The sequence below is a fragment of the Pinus tabuliformis genome, chromosome 3_1 (genome assembly GCF_031772625.1).
Source record: "Pinus tabuliformis cultivar Carrire ecotype Pingquan chromosome 3_1, CPIR1, whole genome shotgun sequence".
Classification (NCBI taxonomy): domain Eukaryota; kingdom Viridiplantae; phylum Streptophyta; class Pinopsida; order Pinales; family Pinaceae; genus Pinus; species Pinus tabuliformis.
In genome coordinates, this window is record NC_142301.1 from 290,198,954 (window position 1) to 290,212,446 (window position 13,493).

A 13,493-nucleotide genomic window follows, 5' to 3' on the forward strand; every position below is an offset into this window, starting at 1 on the left:
CAAATTTTAATAATTCTTTTAAATATTTCTCAACATGAATTTATATAAAGATGATTTTTCGCATCATATATTTTATTGATAACATTTTGACCGTTTATTGTATAATAAAAACAAAGTTCATACTTATTAATATTTGTTTTTAATAAATTAATAAACTAATATCACAGTTTAAATATTATTTTTCAAAAACTAGCGATTTAATATAGCTATTACATATTAATATTTTAATAAATTAATAAACTAATATCATTATTTAAATATTATTTTTAAAGAACTAGTAATATTTGGTTTTAAATTAATTTAAATATTATTTTTCAAACTAGCCGTTTAATATACCTGTTACTTATTAATATTTTTAATAAATTAATGAAATAATATCATTATTTAAATATTTTTTCAAAAACTAGCCGTTTAATATAGCGGTTACATATTAATATTTTAATAAATTAATAAACTAACATCACTATTTAAATATTATTTTTCAAGAACTAGTAATATTTGGTTTTAATAAATTAATTTAAATATTATTTATCAAAAACTAGCCGTTAGCTATTAATATTTTTAATAAATTAGTGAAATAATATCATTATTTAAATATTTTTTTTTCAAAAACTAGACGTTATTTAATAATATTTGTTTTTAATATATTAATAAATTAGTATTATAATTTAAACACTATTGTTTAGATACAACTGTTACTTGAAATTATGTCTCTATATTGCTCTCTATTTAAGCCTTTGCCATGGTCTGCCTCTTCATCTGGTCTTGATGATGAACCACACTTTTTGGTTTGAAAATTCTAGCATGTGATTTCTACCAAAAGACTTTGTTTAAAGTTTATACTTTTAGATATAATTGAACATAGAGATTTTGGAAAGTTCATACTTTTAGATATAAACAAATTTATAATTTGACAATATGAGAGTTATGACACATTTCTTCGATAAATATTAAATAATATTAAAAAAAATTTGAAAAATTTATATATTCAATTTGAATTTTAATTATAAAAGAAATTTATATTGTTGAATTGAGGCTTCTGTGATCCATATAAATTTATGAGAGATTTTCCCAGTGAATCACATAATATTTGGTTTGTCGTTTCGAACCACACTGGTTCATTGTCAGAACAAGTTTAATTATAAAAATTTATTTATTTAGAAAATAAATTTATCTATTCAAATTTAACTTTATTCATAATTTATAGTTTTTTTATAAGTTTGACAAAATTATATCTTCATCATCTCCAATATATCATCAAAATTAAAACAAAAAATTAAATTCATAACTTCACATTCAAAACCCCACATTTTTATTCCCATCTTTATTCTGAAAATCACTCATATTTATTCTGAAAATCACTCACCAAAGAAAACACAATTGGTAAAAAAAATTCATGAAACAAATTTTATACATAGATTTAAATTTTTTGATTATTACGCCGATAGGCCTTCCTTTGGAATAGACTTTCGTCGTTCCTTTGGCTCTCGTGCTGACACGTGGACAGTCGTCCTTTTCTTTCAGATGTTGACACCTGGCGTGTACATTTAGCAGGCATTCAGCATCTTCTTCAATTAATTGTCATGGTCTTAACCGAGAATTTTGCCGCTGGTGCGAGTTCTAAACCTCAACGGAAAACTGTTATGCCAACGCCTCTCTCCATAATGATGGTGGGCTCGAATCTTCACCCACTGCATGAAGCCGGCAGAAATATCCGCAAATTTGTTACAAATTCCTGTAATTCCTGAACAAATCGTTACAAATTACTCCTGCTTTCTTCGACCATATTTGTCTGTTTTGTGCTCTGCAGGTTCTCTTCCACGCCCTCTGCAATAATGTTTTTGTGTTTTTGAAAACGAGCATTGACTCGGGCTGTAGAGTTTGAGGTATTGTGGATTAGGGTTCACGACAGTGGATCAGATTGCCTATTATTTATGATGTTCTGCGTATTGAGCTGTGGATAGCGGTGAACAGGTCTCATGAGCTGTCGTTGTGTAAAGAACAGTGCATCGAGCTCTAGAATTTGAGGCTTGGTTTATTAGGGTTTGAAGCAGTGGAACAGATTCCGTTTCTTTATGAATTTCTGCAAATTGAGTCGGGGATACCAGTGAAAAATTCATGTGAGCTGCCTTCGTGTAAATAACAGGGAATCGAGCTCTAGACTTCGAGGTTTTGTCGATTAGGGTTTGAAATAGTGGATTGGATTCCGTATTCTATACTACGATGTTCGAATTGAGCTATGGATAGCTGTGAACAGGTCTTGTGAGCTGCGGTGAATGAGGGATGGGGTGTATGTTTTGCCAAGCAGCTAGCTCCAGCCCCCGTGGAAGATCCTGCAAGCCCTAGGGAAAGGCCTGTTCAGATTACATCTGGAAGAAGGTCAAATGCTTCTGTCCAGAAGCTCGAGAATGTTCAAGTCTCCAAGAGGAAAGAGGTAGCCAAGGTGAGGAGTAAACGCAATGCTGATCTTGCCGCAGATTTGGCAGAGCCGGCACGGGAGAGGCGGAGGGAGAAGCCCAATCCCAGGCTGAGCAATCCTCCCAAGCACGTACATGGAGAGCAAGTTGCTGCGGGATGGCCCGCCTCGATTTTAGTTGTTGCTGGAGAAGCTATCAAAGGGTGGATTCCACGCCGTGCAGAGACCTTCGAGAAGCTTGATAAAGTAAGTGATAATAGTAATTATAGATTATATTGTTTGCATAATTGTTTAGGTTTGGACTCTGCAGTTGTCTATGAAAGCTGCTCCATATTTTTGTTTCTTCCATTAGTCTTGCACAAGAGAACCTTGTGGTAAATGCAGTTTCATATATCTCGCATTTCCTCAGGTCGAGTTTATGGGTTCTTTTTATGCCTCATGACACAGAAAGTCTGAATATCCGATTCAATTTATTAAGAACAGGGTATGGTAAACTCATACATGAACACTTAAACAACTTGAGATTTCCATCATAATATATGGAAGTCAATATGCCCATATCATGAAAATATATGGTGAATGAAATAAATTGAACCCCGACATTTTCATGGTACTTATTTATAGTATGATTTTTATTAAAACTTTTCTTACTTTTCATAAAATATTTTATTATGGTTAGAAATTCAAGAAATGTTCAAAATTTGATATCTCCTGGTATTTATAATTTCCAAACTGAATCTATTCCAACACTCTGAACTTAATTCCTGGAAATCAAACAATTAATTTATTTCTAATTTAGATTATGAAATATTCTCCCAATTTGCAATCAAAACTAAAAGATAACCATCTTAACATACACTCGGCCTGGAGTATGCCGTAAAATTGCTTCTGCTTGGCTAAGAGCTCGTCTTCCTCGGACGTAAGAAAACAGGTTAACGGCCCAAGACCCAGAGGCATCTGGCAGGAGTGAGAGCCTGCTCCCGATTACGGACCACCAGCAGGGTTATGCCAGGTGGCGTGGTTTCCCTATTTAACAGTGATGAGTCAAACCCAGCATTCGCGGATAGCAGCCAGAGATGGCTGTCCTCACTGTTGGTTTGACACCTGAGTTGATAGGTTTTACCACCTTCGGAAAAAAAAAAAAAACCATCTTAACATACACCTCTACAAACTACCAGCCCTCAAAAAAATTACTCATTTTCATTTTTTCCCTCAGGAATTCGATGGCTTTTATGGCGTTGGATGGCAGTGCGTAGTGGGGACGAACTTCGGCTGTTTTTTCTCACATGCTGAAGGCACTTTCATCTATTTTTGCCTGGAAACGCTGAATATCTTGATGTTCACAAGAGCTTAATGCTTTGCATTTCTCTGCTTGGAAGAGTCTGAGAGGAAATGAAATGTCTACAACATATTGTATAATAATATGTATATCGATACAGACACTTCCTTCTCTCCTTGCATTCTCAGTGAGCAGGCAGTGTTCAGTTTTGTTCGTTTACATGAGAAGGCAAAGTGAGAGGATGGTATAAGAAGAGGCATTCATATGTAATGAACTATGCTGTGTTAGATAACGTCAAAAAAACTGATCTATTTTTGTACAAATGCATTCTATTTTAAATCTTTTTGTCTTTAACTTTTTAGTAAAAGAACCACCCACGAATGAAACTTATGTATTAATGAAAGGAACTACCAATAGATGCAGATCATCTGGTTCCAAATCATGGGGATGATACAATTTCCGGAGTTCTTATAACAGTGGAGGTACACTGGATAGAGCAAATCTTTGCATTTTCAAGAACAATAAGTGTGGGTGGCAAGGTAGGAAGCTCAAACTTGATAAATGCATATAAAAGAATTACTTTTATAAAGAAAAATTGATTTGTTAAATGAATTGTTGTCAAGGAAAAATGATTATGTAATATATTGAGTTGATATTGAATATATTTTTACAATAATTTATATTTTATTATATAATTTTGAGATAAAATATAATTTTGAGTTTGTAATTTTTAAAATAGTTTTTAAAAAATAAATTAGATATAAAATTTGTAAAAGTTAATTTTAAATTAATTTTTTTTTTTAAACTTTAATTTATTAAAATTATTTTATTCCATAATTTAATTGTTTTTTTTTTATTTTAATTAAATTGCTAATTGTATTTATTTTTCTAAAATACGATGAAGAAAATCAATTTGTCTGAGATATTTTTTTCAATTTTTTTTAATAATTTTAATTGTGTTAATGTAATTCAAATAAATTTGATTCGGTCAAGTTACTGGTTGTTTTCAGGTTCCAAGTTTATGAGTAACCATGCTTTGTCCATGGTATTCAACCTATTTAAAAGAGGAAAGACTCCAAGTAATTCTGTGAACAATGAGTAATTATGTGCTACTGTAATCCAGTAGAATTCGTGGGGTAGCCTCTTGTGTCCATGACCCAACAATAAATTTCTGTTGGCACCCTTTAATGCAGTCAGTTTTATTTCAAATTTCTCTCTGACAGGGAGGTCTATAGAACAGCACTTGTGTCAAAATGAAGTTGTCCTGGCTATCAACTACCTTTCTTTATGATTTAGTTCTTTCATTATACCAAGTATAGTTCTCTATTTAAGGAGGAGAAACTTTGGGCATTCTCCTTAATTGAAGGTCGAGAAACTTGGGCATTCTCCTTAATTGAAGGAGGAGAAACTTTGGGCATTCTCCTTAATTGGTAAAAAAAAATGGAGTGGATTCTCTCTATTGCTAACGTTGGAAACCTATAGTTGGTGCATGTGTTCTTTATGTGGAACTAATTTCAATTCTTAACTTTATCTTCTTTAGAGCTGAAAAACCATTACATATTATGCGGGGCTATGGTATCCCACATATTTGTTCTATTTATCCCTTTGGCCATAAGCAAACCTATCTCATCTCATAGAACAAGAAAAGAGGTTGTGCTAAAGTGACCTCTTTGTATTGCTAACATGAGAAGAGTATTTCTGTGTGTCTCTCTATTTTCTTCAGCTTAATTTACTTTCTACTAAGACAATGAATCTCAGGGAATTGAAGTGTGCAAAAATAGCATTCATTAACGTGGGGCTATGAAATTTCTGTTTTTAACTGTCAAGGAATTCATCCTAGTCATTTGTTGTCCTTAACATAAATATTTAAGGTAGTGAGCATCTACATTGTTTGACATGCATACCCATACTGTATTTGGTATTTCTTCCTTGAAATAGAATGGAGATGTTCAATACACTATTGTTTAATGTAACATTTATGCCTTTTATTTATTATATATAATTTTGATATTTTCTTATTGGTATCTCCATGCATCTTACAAAGTGGTGAAAAATGTGTCTTACAGGGATGATTTTACTGATGTGTCTTTTCTTGATACTGATAATTGATGGCAGATGTTCACACTACCGCCGGAGATGCCAAATAAGGGCTCCGTCTTGTAATGAAGTCTTTGACTGTAGGAATTGTCATAATGAGGCCAAAGTATGCTTCTTTTTCTTTACTTCATTCGTAGCTATTTCAAGTTCAACGGTTGTGTTTGGTTTATATACTTGTTAAAATAGAACTATAAAATTACGTCTCTTCTAATTTCATTTGTGAGGGTATAGTATGGTCTGATCTCATATCTGAACAGAATTCAATGGATGTCCATCCACATGACAGACATAATGTACCGCGCCATGAAGTTCGAAAGGTAAGGTTCTATCTTGTTTTCCAGTTAGATGTTATTCATTATGATGTTTGTCTTAATGCTCTGAACAATATGTATTCTTTGTAATTTTCTGAAGGTAGATTTGAAAGATGTAAAGGTTTAACTTTTATTCTTCTCAAAAGATAAATGGTCAATTATCTAGCAAATTTTATCTAACTTGCTGGATTACTATATTGCTTTTGTTTATTTATAGTTATTCTCGTATGTTTGCAGTATATTGCTCTTGTTATTTATAGTTATTCTTGTATGTATGCAGGTTATCTGTTCACATTGTAGAACTGAACAAGATGTAAGAGCTGAGCCTTTTTAATTTTAATAATGTGCAGAAAATTTAGAGGTAAACACTATAATGCTTCTTGAGTTATTTTAAAAATGATTATGCACTGTCATTTTGTAGGTTCAGCAAACCTGCGTTACTTGTGGTGTTTGTATGGGAAAGTACTTCTGTGAAAAATGCAATTTCTTTGATGATGAGGTACGTTTTTAATGCCTTTTCAGGTTTAATAGTTCTGGTTTAGGAAAACAGAGAGTTTCACTCTTACAAAATTATAAAAAGATGGTTTGGATGTATACGCTTTTGGTTCTAATTGTACTTGCCACTTTGGTTTCCAGGACTCAAAACAGCAATACCACTGTGACGGATGTGGAATTTGCAGGTATGCTTTTCTCTTTTTCCTTTGATGTTTCTTGCTCTCTTGTAAAGTAATCTTTCATGCTATTGTGAAATGTATTAGATGTATTTCTTGCCTTTGACTTTAGCTACTTGTGCTGGTTTTCAGAACTGGCGGCAACGATAATTTCTTCCACTGTTATAAATGTGGTATGTTCTTTATGACTTCTCAAATTATCACCGCTTCTTCCCTTGTTTCATTGTAGTGCGAGAATGATTTATTTGCTCATGTACCTTTTTCTAGGATGTTGCCACTCTATCCGCTTGAAGGATTGCCACCCTTGTGTGGAAAAAGCAATGCACCACAACTGCCCTGTGTGTTTTGAGGTAGGTCACACTTATCTGTTTAGCGTAGTAATTGTAGTTTTCTTTTTATAGCATAATTTAGACTAAAGTTATTTAGATATCTGAACCCTCGTGATTCAATGTACCACAAAGACACGCACACATGGATCACCCCAACCTTAACCTGGCTTTACTGACTGTTCTACGCATGTTCAGGTGCAATTGAAGATTTTACTCTCCTCGTTGGTCTTATGAAATTTTATAAATTGACCTAAGAAATATCTGAACTCTTCCATAAGAACTACTCTTTTACATTACCCCATAAAGAAATGAGAACCCTTACCAGATTACAATGATTTCTGCTATGATAAGCATTCTTACTCACAAGATTTTGTTTCTCATCAGTTGATATCCGTACCCACTTCTAGAGCTAGCTTCGGATTACCTAGCTATACTGGGTGCATTTATGTTATTTTTCTCTTGCTCTGATACAAACAACATCAGTGGTTTCAGTGTCCTGCCTTGTGTACCATGTCTGACTTGTAGTTGTTATATATGTGATGGCAAGATATCTTATTATAGTAGAATACCTGATATGCTTGATATGATAAAAGTTAAATAGTTGACTTTGCTCATGTCTATCAGAATTCTGGAATAGTCATATCCCTGTATTGAGATTTTATTCCACATGATCAATAATCCCCTTCTTGTCCACCTATGGCTTTACACGCAATACTGTCCTAAAGCGTTATCCTGTAGGTACACTTCAGTAAGTTTCATATGTGGCCTGTTTTGTGCCCTGGCTCACAACCTCTTGTTTCCAGTCTACCTATACTATTACACAATACTAGATATACTTGCACTGATATGCCCATTGATGGTACCTTCTTCAGCAATCTGTGGTCACAGCTTGTAGCAGCTTTAATTTTATTTCAAATTTCTTGCCATTCTAACATGTTTGTTTGTCCTTTGCAGATTTGCTTGTCCAGTGTGCTCCAAATTTGTCTGTGATATGTCTAAATTGTGGGGGAAACTTGATCGAGAGGTAGATATTGTCGACAAGATGAACATCTTGAAGTCAACTTGCAATGGGTTGTATAAAGAGTAGCTTATTATATGTGTTTTTGCTAATTTTGATTTCTCATATTTGAAATTTTCTTTCGTCCAATGGCAATTGATTTTTTAAGTTTCTTGAGTGGATTCTGATATTTTTTTTTGTCATGTAGGTTTCTTTGACTCCAATGCCTGAAGCTTACCAGAACAAAATGGTAAGTTGTCTGATGTTAATGTGGTATAATTTGGAGGCATATTTTAGAGCCCATTAGTGGCGTGGGAGAAAATACCTCACCACTTTCTCGTCGGTCATTTGAGCAGGTTTGGATCTTATGCAATGACTGTGGAGTAACTTCTGAAGTAATTATTCACATTGTTGCACACAAGTGTCAAAGTTGCAATTCTTATAACACCCGGCAGACCAGGGGAGGTCCTTCTGCAAGTTCATGTAGATCTCATCTTTTATATTCTCAAATGTTCAGATTCATGTATCCCTCTTTACCACTTGTAAGGTTGCCTTAGCACTGATTATGTGGCATGAAAAACAATTGTACTGCAAATTGCTATGCAGTGGCATACTGTAAGAATTCATTGTAACCGCTGAGTTTTTGCGGCACTACTCTACGGCTGTTAACATCATAACACAGTTGACATATCTCGCTGCTTGCAACTATGTTGACATAGGGGAATGAGGGAGAAGTTTCCTGTCACATCCTTTACATATGTTATGTCAAGAAAAGGGAAATGTATGTTTATAAACCGTCTTCCCATCATCGCGATGAAGCCATTGGAAGGATTCCTTCTCACTTATTCCAAGCCCTATCATTCCAAAATCTATCTTTCATCCATCAGCTCTGTATATATTTTACTCCCATACTCCTAAAATTGTGAGCATCATGTAATCTACCCAGAAAGTTTTTGATTTGCAATTGAATCTGATACCTATCTTACTTACAAAAAATTAGTAATGGTTTAGAATGAATATGGAGACTGTATCCTCACAAAGGGAGTACTATCTGAGAAAGAAGTGATCTTAACAAAGGGAATGATACTGACTTGAATATTTTGTAATTGTGACCATTGACAGACCACTGGTTAAGGTAATTGTAAAAAACACAAGTTATCAATTGGTCCATAAATGGTATTACCGACCTTTTTAAATTTGTTTGGAAGATCCTATGTCTTATATTCTATGATGGAATTACCTTGTCGTTCATATACCATCACACAGTGGAAACTGTTAAATTAATTAATATGCTTCCATAGTATTTAATACAACTTAAAAGCCTAAATCCAGTTTCATATATCTCACATTTACTCAGGTTGAGTTTATGGGTTCTTTTTATGCCTCATGACACAGAAAGCGTGAATATCCAATTCAATTTATTAAGAACAGGGCATGGTAAACTCATACATGAACACTTAAACAACTTGAGATTTCTATGATAATATATGTGTAACCAGAATTCCTTCCTGCTTTTTAGTCCGCACAAGATATTCTCGTTATTTGCTTAAATGCAAATATTTCTATTAAGTTACTATTAGCAATTGTAATGAATTTCTGCTATATCTTCCGAAAAGCCTGGCTTCCAATTACAAAAGTAGTTCAAGTTTGCTATTTAAATTTTGTATTAAATTGGATTCCGAAACTTGTTAAACAATATCTGCAAATTCCCTGATTTATTATTCAAATATCCCCATGGTCTTAAGATAAATTAATGAAATGGTCTCACTAAGAGTTATTCTATTGTTAAGCAGCAAAGGCGGATCATGAAGTGTAATTGTCTGTCGAATATCTCACTGCTTGCAACTATGTTGACATAGGGGAATGAGGGAGAAGTTTCCTGTCACATCCTTTATAGATGTTATGTCAAGAAAACGGAAATGTATGTTTATAAACCGTCTTCCCATTATCGCGATGAAGCCCTTGGAAGGATTCTTTCTCACTTATTCCAAGCCCTATCATTCCAAAATCTATCTTTCATCCATCAACTCTGTATATATTTTATTCCCATACTCCTAAAATTGTGAGCATCATGTAATCTACCCAGAAAGTTTTTGATTTGCAACTGAATCTGATACCTATCTTACTTACAAAAAATTAGTAATGGTTTAGAATGAAGATGGACACTGTATCCTCACAAAGGGAGTACTATATGAGAAAGAAAGTGATCTTAACAAAGGGGATGATATTGACTTGAATATTTTGTAATTGTGACCATGGACAGACCACTGGTTAAGGTAATTGTAAAAAACACAAGTTATCAATTGGTTCATAAATGGTATTACCGACCTTTTTAAATTTGTTTGGAAGATCCTATGTCTTATATTCTATGATGGAATTACCTTGTCGTTAGTATACCATCACACAGTGGAAACTATTAAATTAATTAATATGTTTCCATAGTATTTAATAGAACTGAAAAGCCTAAATGTGGTAAGAGATAATAGTTATTCATTGTTGGGATTTAATAATTTTTCCTCTAATTGTTATAATCATATTGGTAACTGTGATTTGCTTTTAATCCTTAATACACAAATTAATACATTTTTAAACATTTAAGCAATCCTGCCTGAATTGTTTACTGGTGGTATTATTTTGCAAAGGTGATGTTTTATTTGTATTTGAGGTGGATGCATTTTGATTGTTTTAATATTGTGAATTATATGTCGTCTTAATTCTAGCAATGACTTAAGATCTCAAATCTTGTGTTTACTTTACAAACTTCATCTTATGTTTTAAGCATTTTTATTGCTCATCCAGACTTCAAGACCCAAACAATAGTGTAATTAGAAGGCCTTTAGCTAGCTCAAATTGCTCATCCATTAGGCTTGAACCAACATCTCTTCTAGAGAAATTCAACAATTCTAATTTAATAATCCTATCGGCCTCTCTTTGTACTTTTGGGACAATTGCTAGTAATATAATCTTGAAAACATAAATATGCTATTAAAATAGTTACCTTATCCCATAGATTAAGAACCTTTGCTTACGTCATATCTCTATTTGAATTTTTAATGCAGTGTAACTGAATTATACATCATAAATTTCGTGTTAGCTCAAGAAAACGCGAAGAGAATGTATAATAAAGGCCATCAATTAACAGGAAACACTCATTTACTTAAATGAATAAGACTCTGTCATAACCGAGGTGTTCAGGAATCAGGGAGCGTCGCAGGTATCGAATTTGGGACCAAGAATGGCCTCCAAACTCTGTCCAGCATCTCCTGCTCTGGGTTTCTATAACTCCTCATTGCCGCCTAGATCGCATCAATTAACCGAAACAGCATTTCCCAAGCCCACCACGAAGCCATGGAGAAATTCGGCATCAGTTCATCAATCAAGAGCCCAAAGGCGAATTCCCCGTGTGATGTCATCGGCCCAATCCGCGACCCAGAAACAGGACGAGAATCAGAATGGGAGTGTTAACCTGGAGGCGGGGACAGTTCCCAAGGACTTAGTTTCTCTGCCCAGTTCGTGTTTTCATGTCTCCATCCAAAAAAAATTATTCCCAGTTTGTAATTCGTCCGAGATACTGTGTCATTTCTGTCTTCCATTTTTTCCGTCAAGTCACAGAAATTATGGGTTTATCATGCAGGGCCTCTGTCTGTAACGGATCTTGCTACACCGCCGAGCCATGGTTCTCAGGTTCGTGTGGCTTACCAGGTAAGAAACAAGCTCCTTTGCTTAATTGCTCTCAGATATTTTCAATCGAGTTCGCAGACATCAGAAATGCATGAATGATATTGGGTGCTTTTAATTTTTCCTCTGTAAGGGCGTATTTTGTCGCTGGTATTGGAATATAGCCTGACGTAATTGTTTCAGTTAGTTTGTTGGTCGGCTAATGCAAATTCATTGGATCTTGAATCAATTCTTATTGTTTCAGTGAATTGATTCAGTTAGTTTGTTGGCCGACTAATGCAAATTCATTGCATCTTGAATCAATTCTTATTGTTTCAGTCAATTGATTTAGTTAGTTTGTAGGCCGACTAATGCAAATTCATTACACCTTGAATCAGTTCTTATTGGATTTGCCAATGGGTTCTAGTTTGGGTAGTTAGAATAAGTCTCTGTCAGGGTGGTTAAAATAGGCGTTGTCATCCTTTTCAATTACATTTGATTTCCTTTTTGTCACATTCTGGTTCATTGGAAGCTGATTTGCCTATCCAATGACTATTTCATGTCAATGGATTGGGTGCAATCTCTGGTTCACTTTGACAGGTGAGATTCCTCCAATCTCTGTGACTTAACCAATAGCTAATTCCACAATTTTACCGGTGAAAATCCCACCTGTGGCTAGAAGCATACAATAAAACAAAATAAATTGTTATTGGGTTGGTTGATGCTGGTATGGGTAGGGCTTGCCTTAGCTGTTACTGATCACTCCCTTTGCTGGGGTTTTCGTGATTGGGAAGGTGCCCTGGGTCATTAGAGGATGATAAGATTATAGTGATAGTAAAATGGTCCAGTTTAACTATTCTATCCTTTGGTTTATTTTGTCAGAATTTTGTTATATAATTTTTTTTTGGTCAAGATCATGGTTTTTTGGTATCTAAAACGTGTTTTCAAATGAATAAATATATTTAGGATTCTGAAAAATTCATGGAGCACTCAGATTATGTAGATTTCACAACTTAAACTTGTCATTCCAACAAATCTCTGTTAAATACTGGGTAAAATTGACAAGAAAATATACTTTAAAATGAACCAAAATATAAAAGAGTTAAAGTATGACTGAGCAAAATTCCCAGCGAGTAAACCCTAATGATCAACGTTTCATAAGTGGTCATTGTAGACTTGTCAAGTCACAATGAGAACATGAATGCCTAATAAACATTGAGTCATACATGAATTACATGTTTGCGGAATAAACATTGAGTATGATTGAATTCCAAATTGCATATTTTTGTGATGGGAGATTTACTGTTTTTAATTTGAAATATTATTATTATTCTTTGAAAATAATGCTTCCATTAATCAAAAATATTAACTCTAAAAAATAATCATCCTCAAAACCCTGAGGGAGATGCAAACCCTGCCAAAAAAACACAGCCTCAGGCTAAAAAAAATCCTAAATTATATAAAATGTGCCCTTTTAAAAACCATATAACAATAGGTAATCAAAAATTGATTCACGTAATCGGAGACCGGTTGTGCTTAAATAATATCCTTTATCATTTGGATTACTTCCATTTATTCATAAAATAATGCCTTGATTAATCATAATATTGGCATTTTACAAAGACATAATCATTTCCCTCAATCCTGAGGGGCGTGCAAACTCTAGAAAAAAAGCAGAGGTAGCCTCATGTTCAAAATCCTAAACCATGCAAAACGTACCTTTTTAAACATATAAC

General features: G+C 33.8%; 2 protein-coding genes across 10 annotated transcripts in view; both read left to right on the plus strand.

The window, feature by feature from the left end:
* Positions 1 to 1,616: 1,616 nt before the first annotated feature.
* LOC149186925 (E3 ubiquitin-protein ligase RZFP34-like) lies at positions 1,617 to 8,951 on the plus strand. 9 transcript variants are annotated; one of them, XM_089411238.1, is made up of 10 exons: positions 1,617 to 2,662; positions 5,811 to 5,898; positions 6,024 to 6,109; positions 6,384 to 6,416; positions 6,525 to 6,602; positions 6,740 to 6,783; positions 6,907 to 6,947; positions 7,042 to 7,124; positions 8,309 to 8,350; positions 8,457 to 8,951. In XM_089411238.1, the coding sequence occupies exons 3-10, from the start codon at positions 6,056 to 6,058 to the stop codon at positions 8,655 to 8,657; spliced, it is 576 nt and encodes a 191-aa protein (XP_089267364.1). In that variant the 5' UTR covers positions 1,617 to 2,662; positions 5,811 to 5,898; positions 6,024 to 6,055; the 3' UTR covers positions 8,658 to 8,951. The 9 variants fall into 9 exon arrangements, with proteins under 9 accessions (XP_089267364.1, XP_089267358.1, XP_089267361.1 ...); XM_089411232.1 differs by having other exon boundaries at positions 1,618 to 2,662; positions 5,762 to 5,898; positions 6,050 to 6,109; XM_089411235.1 differs by having other exon boundaries at positions 1,618 to 2,662; positions 6,050 to 6,109.
* Positions 8,952 to 11,223: 2,272 nt separating this feature from the next.
* Positions 11,224 to 13,493, plus strand: part of LOC149186926 (arogenate dehydratase 1-like) — a 135,500-nt gene continuing 133,230 nt past the window's right edge. Inside the window, exons 1-2 of the mRNA XM_089411230.1 lie at positions 11,224 to 11,609; positions 11,735 to 11,802. Coding sequence (XP_089267356.1) covers positions 11,336 to 11,609; positions 11,735 to 11,802 — 342 coding nt within the window. The 5' untranslated portion in view covers positions 11,224 to 11,335. The remainder of the gene's footprint in view (positions 11,610 to 11,734; positions 11,803 to 13,493) is intronic.

What these genes read in the sequence shown, in the direction of transcription:
- LOC149186925 (XM_089411231.1), top strand. Translation starts at nt 5,749, where the DNA reads ATGTGTCTTACAGGGATGATTTTACTGATGTGTCTTTTCTTGATACTG. An exon ending in ATTGTCATAATGAGGCCAAA is followed by an intron (nt 5,899 to 6,049) that starts GTATGCTTCTTT and finishes ATATCTGAACAG; the next exon opens with AATTCAATGGATGTCCATCC. An exon ending in GACGGATGTGGAATTTGCAG is followed by an intron (nt 6,784 to 6,906) that starts GTATGCTTTTCT and finishes GCTGGTTTTCAG; the next exon opens with AACTGGCGGCAACGATAATT.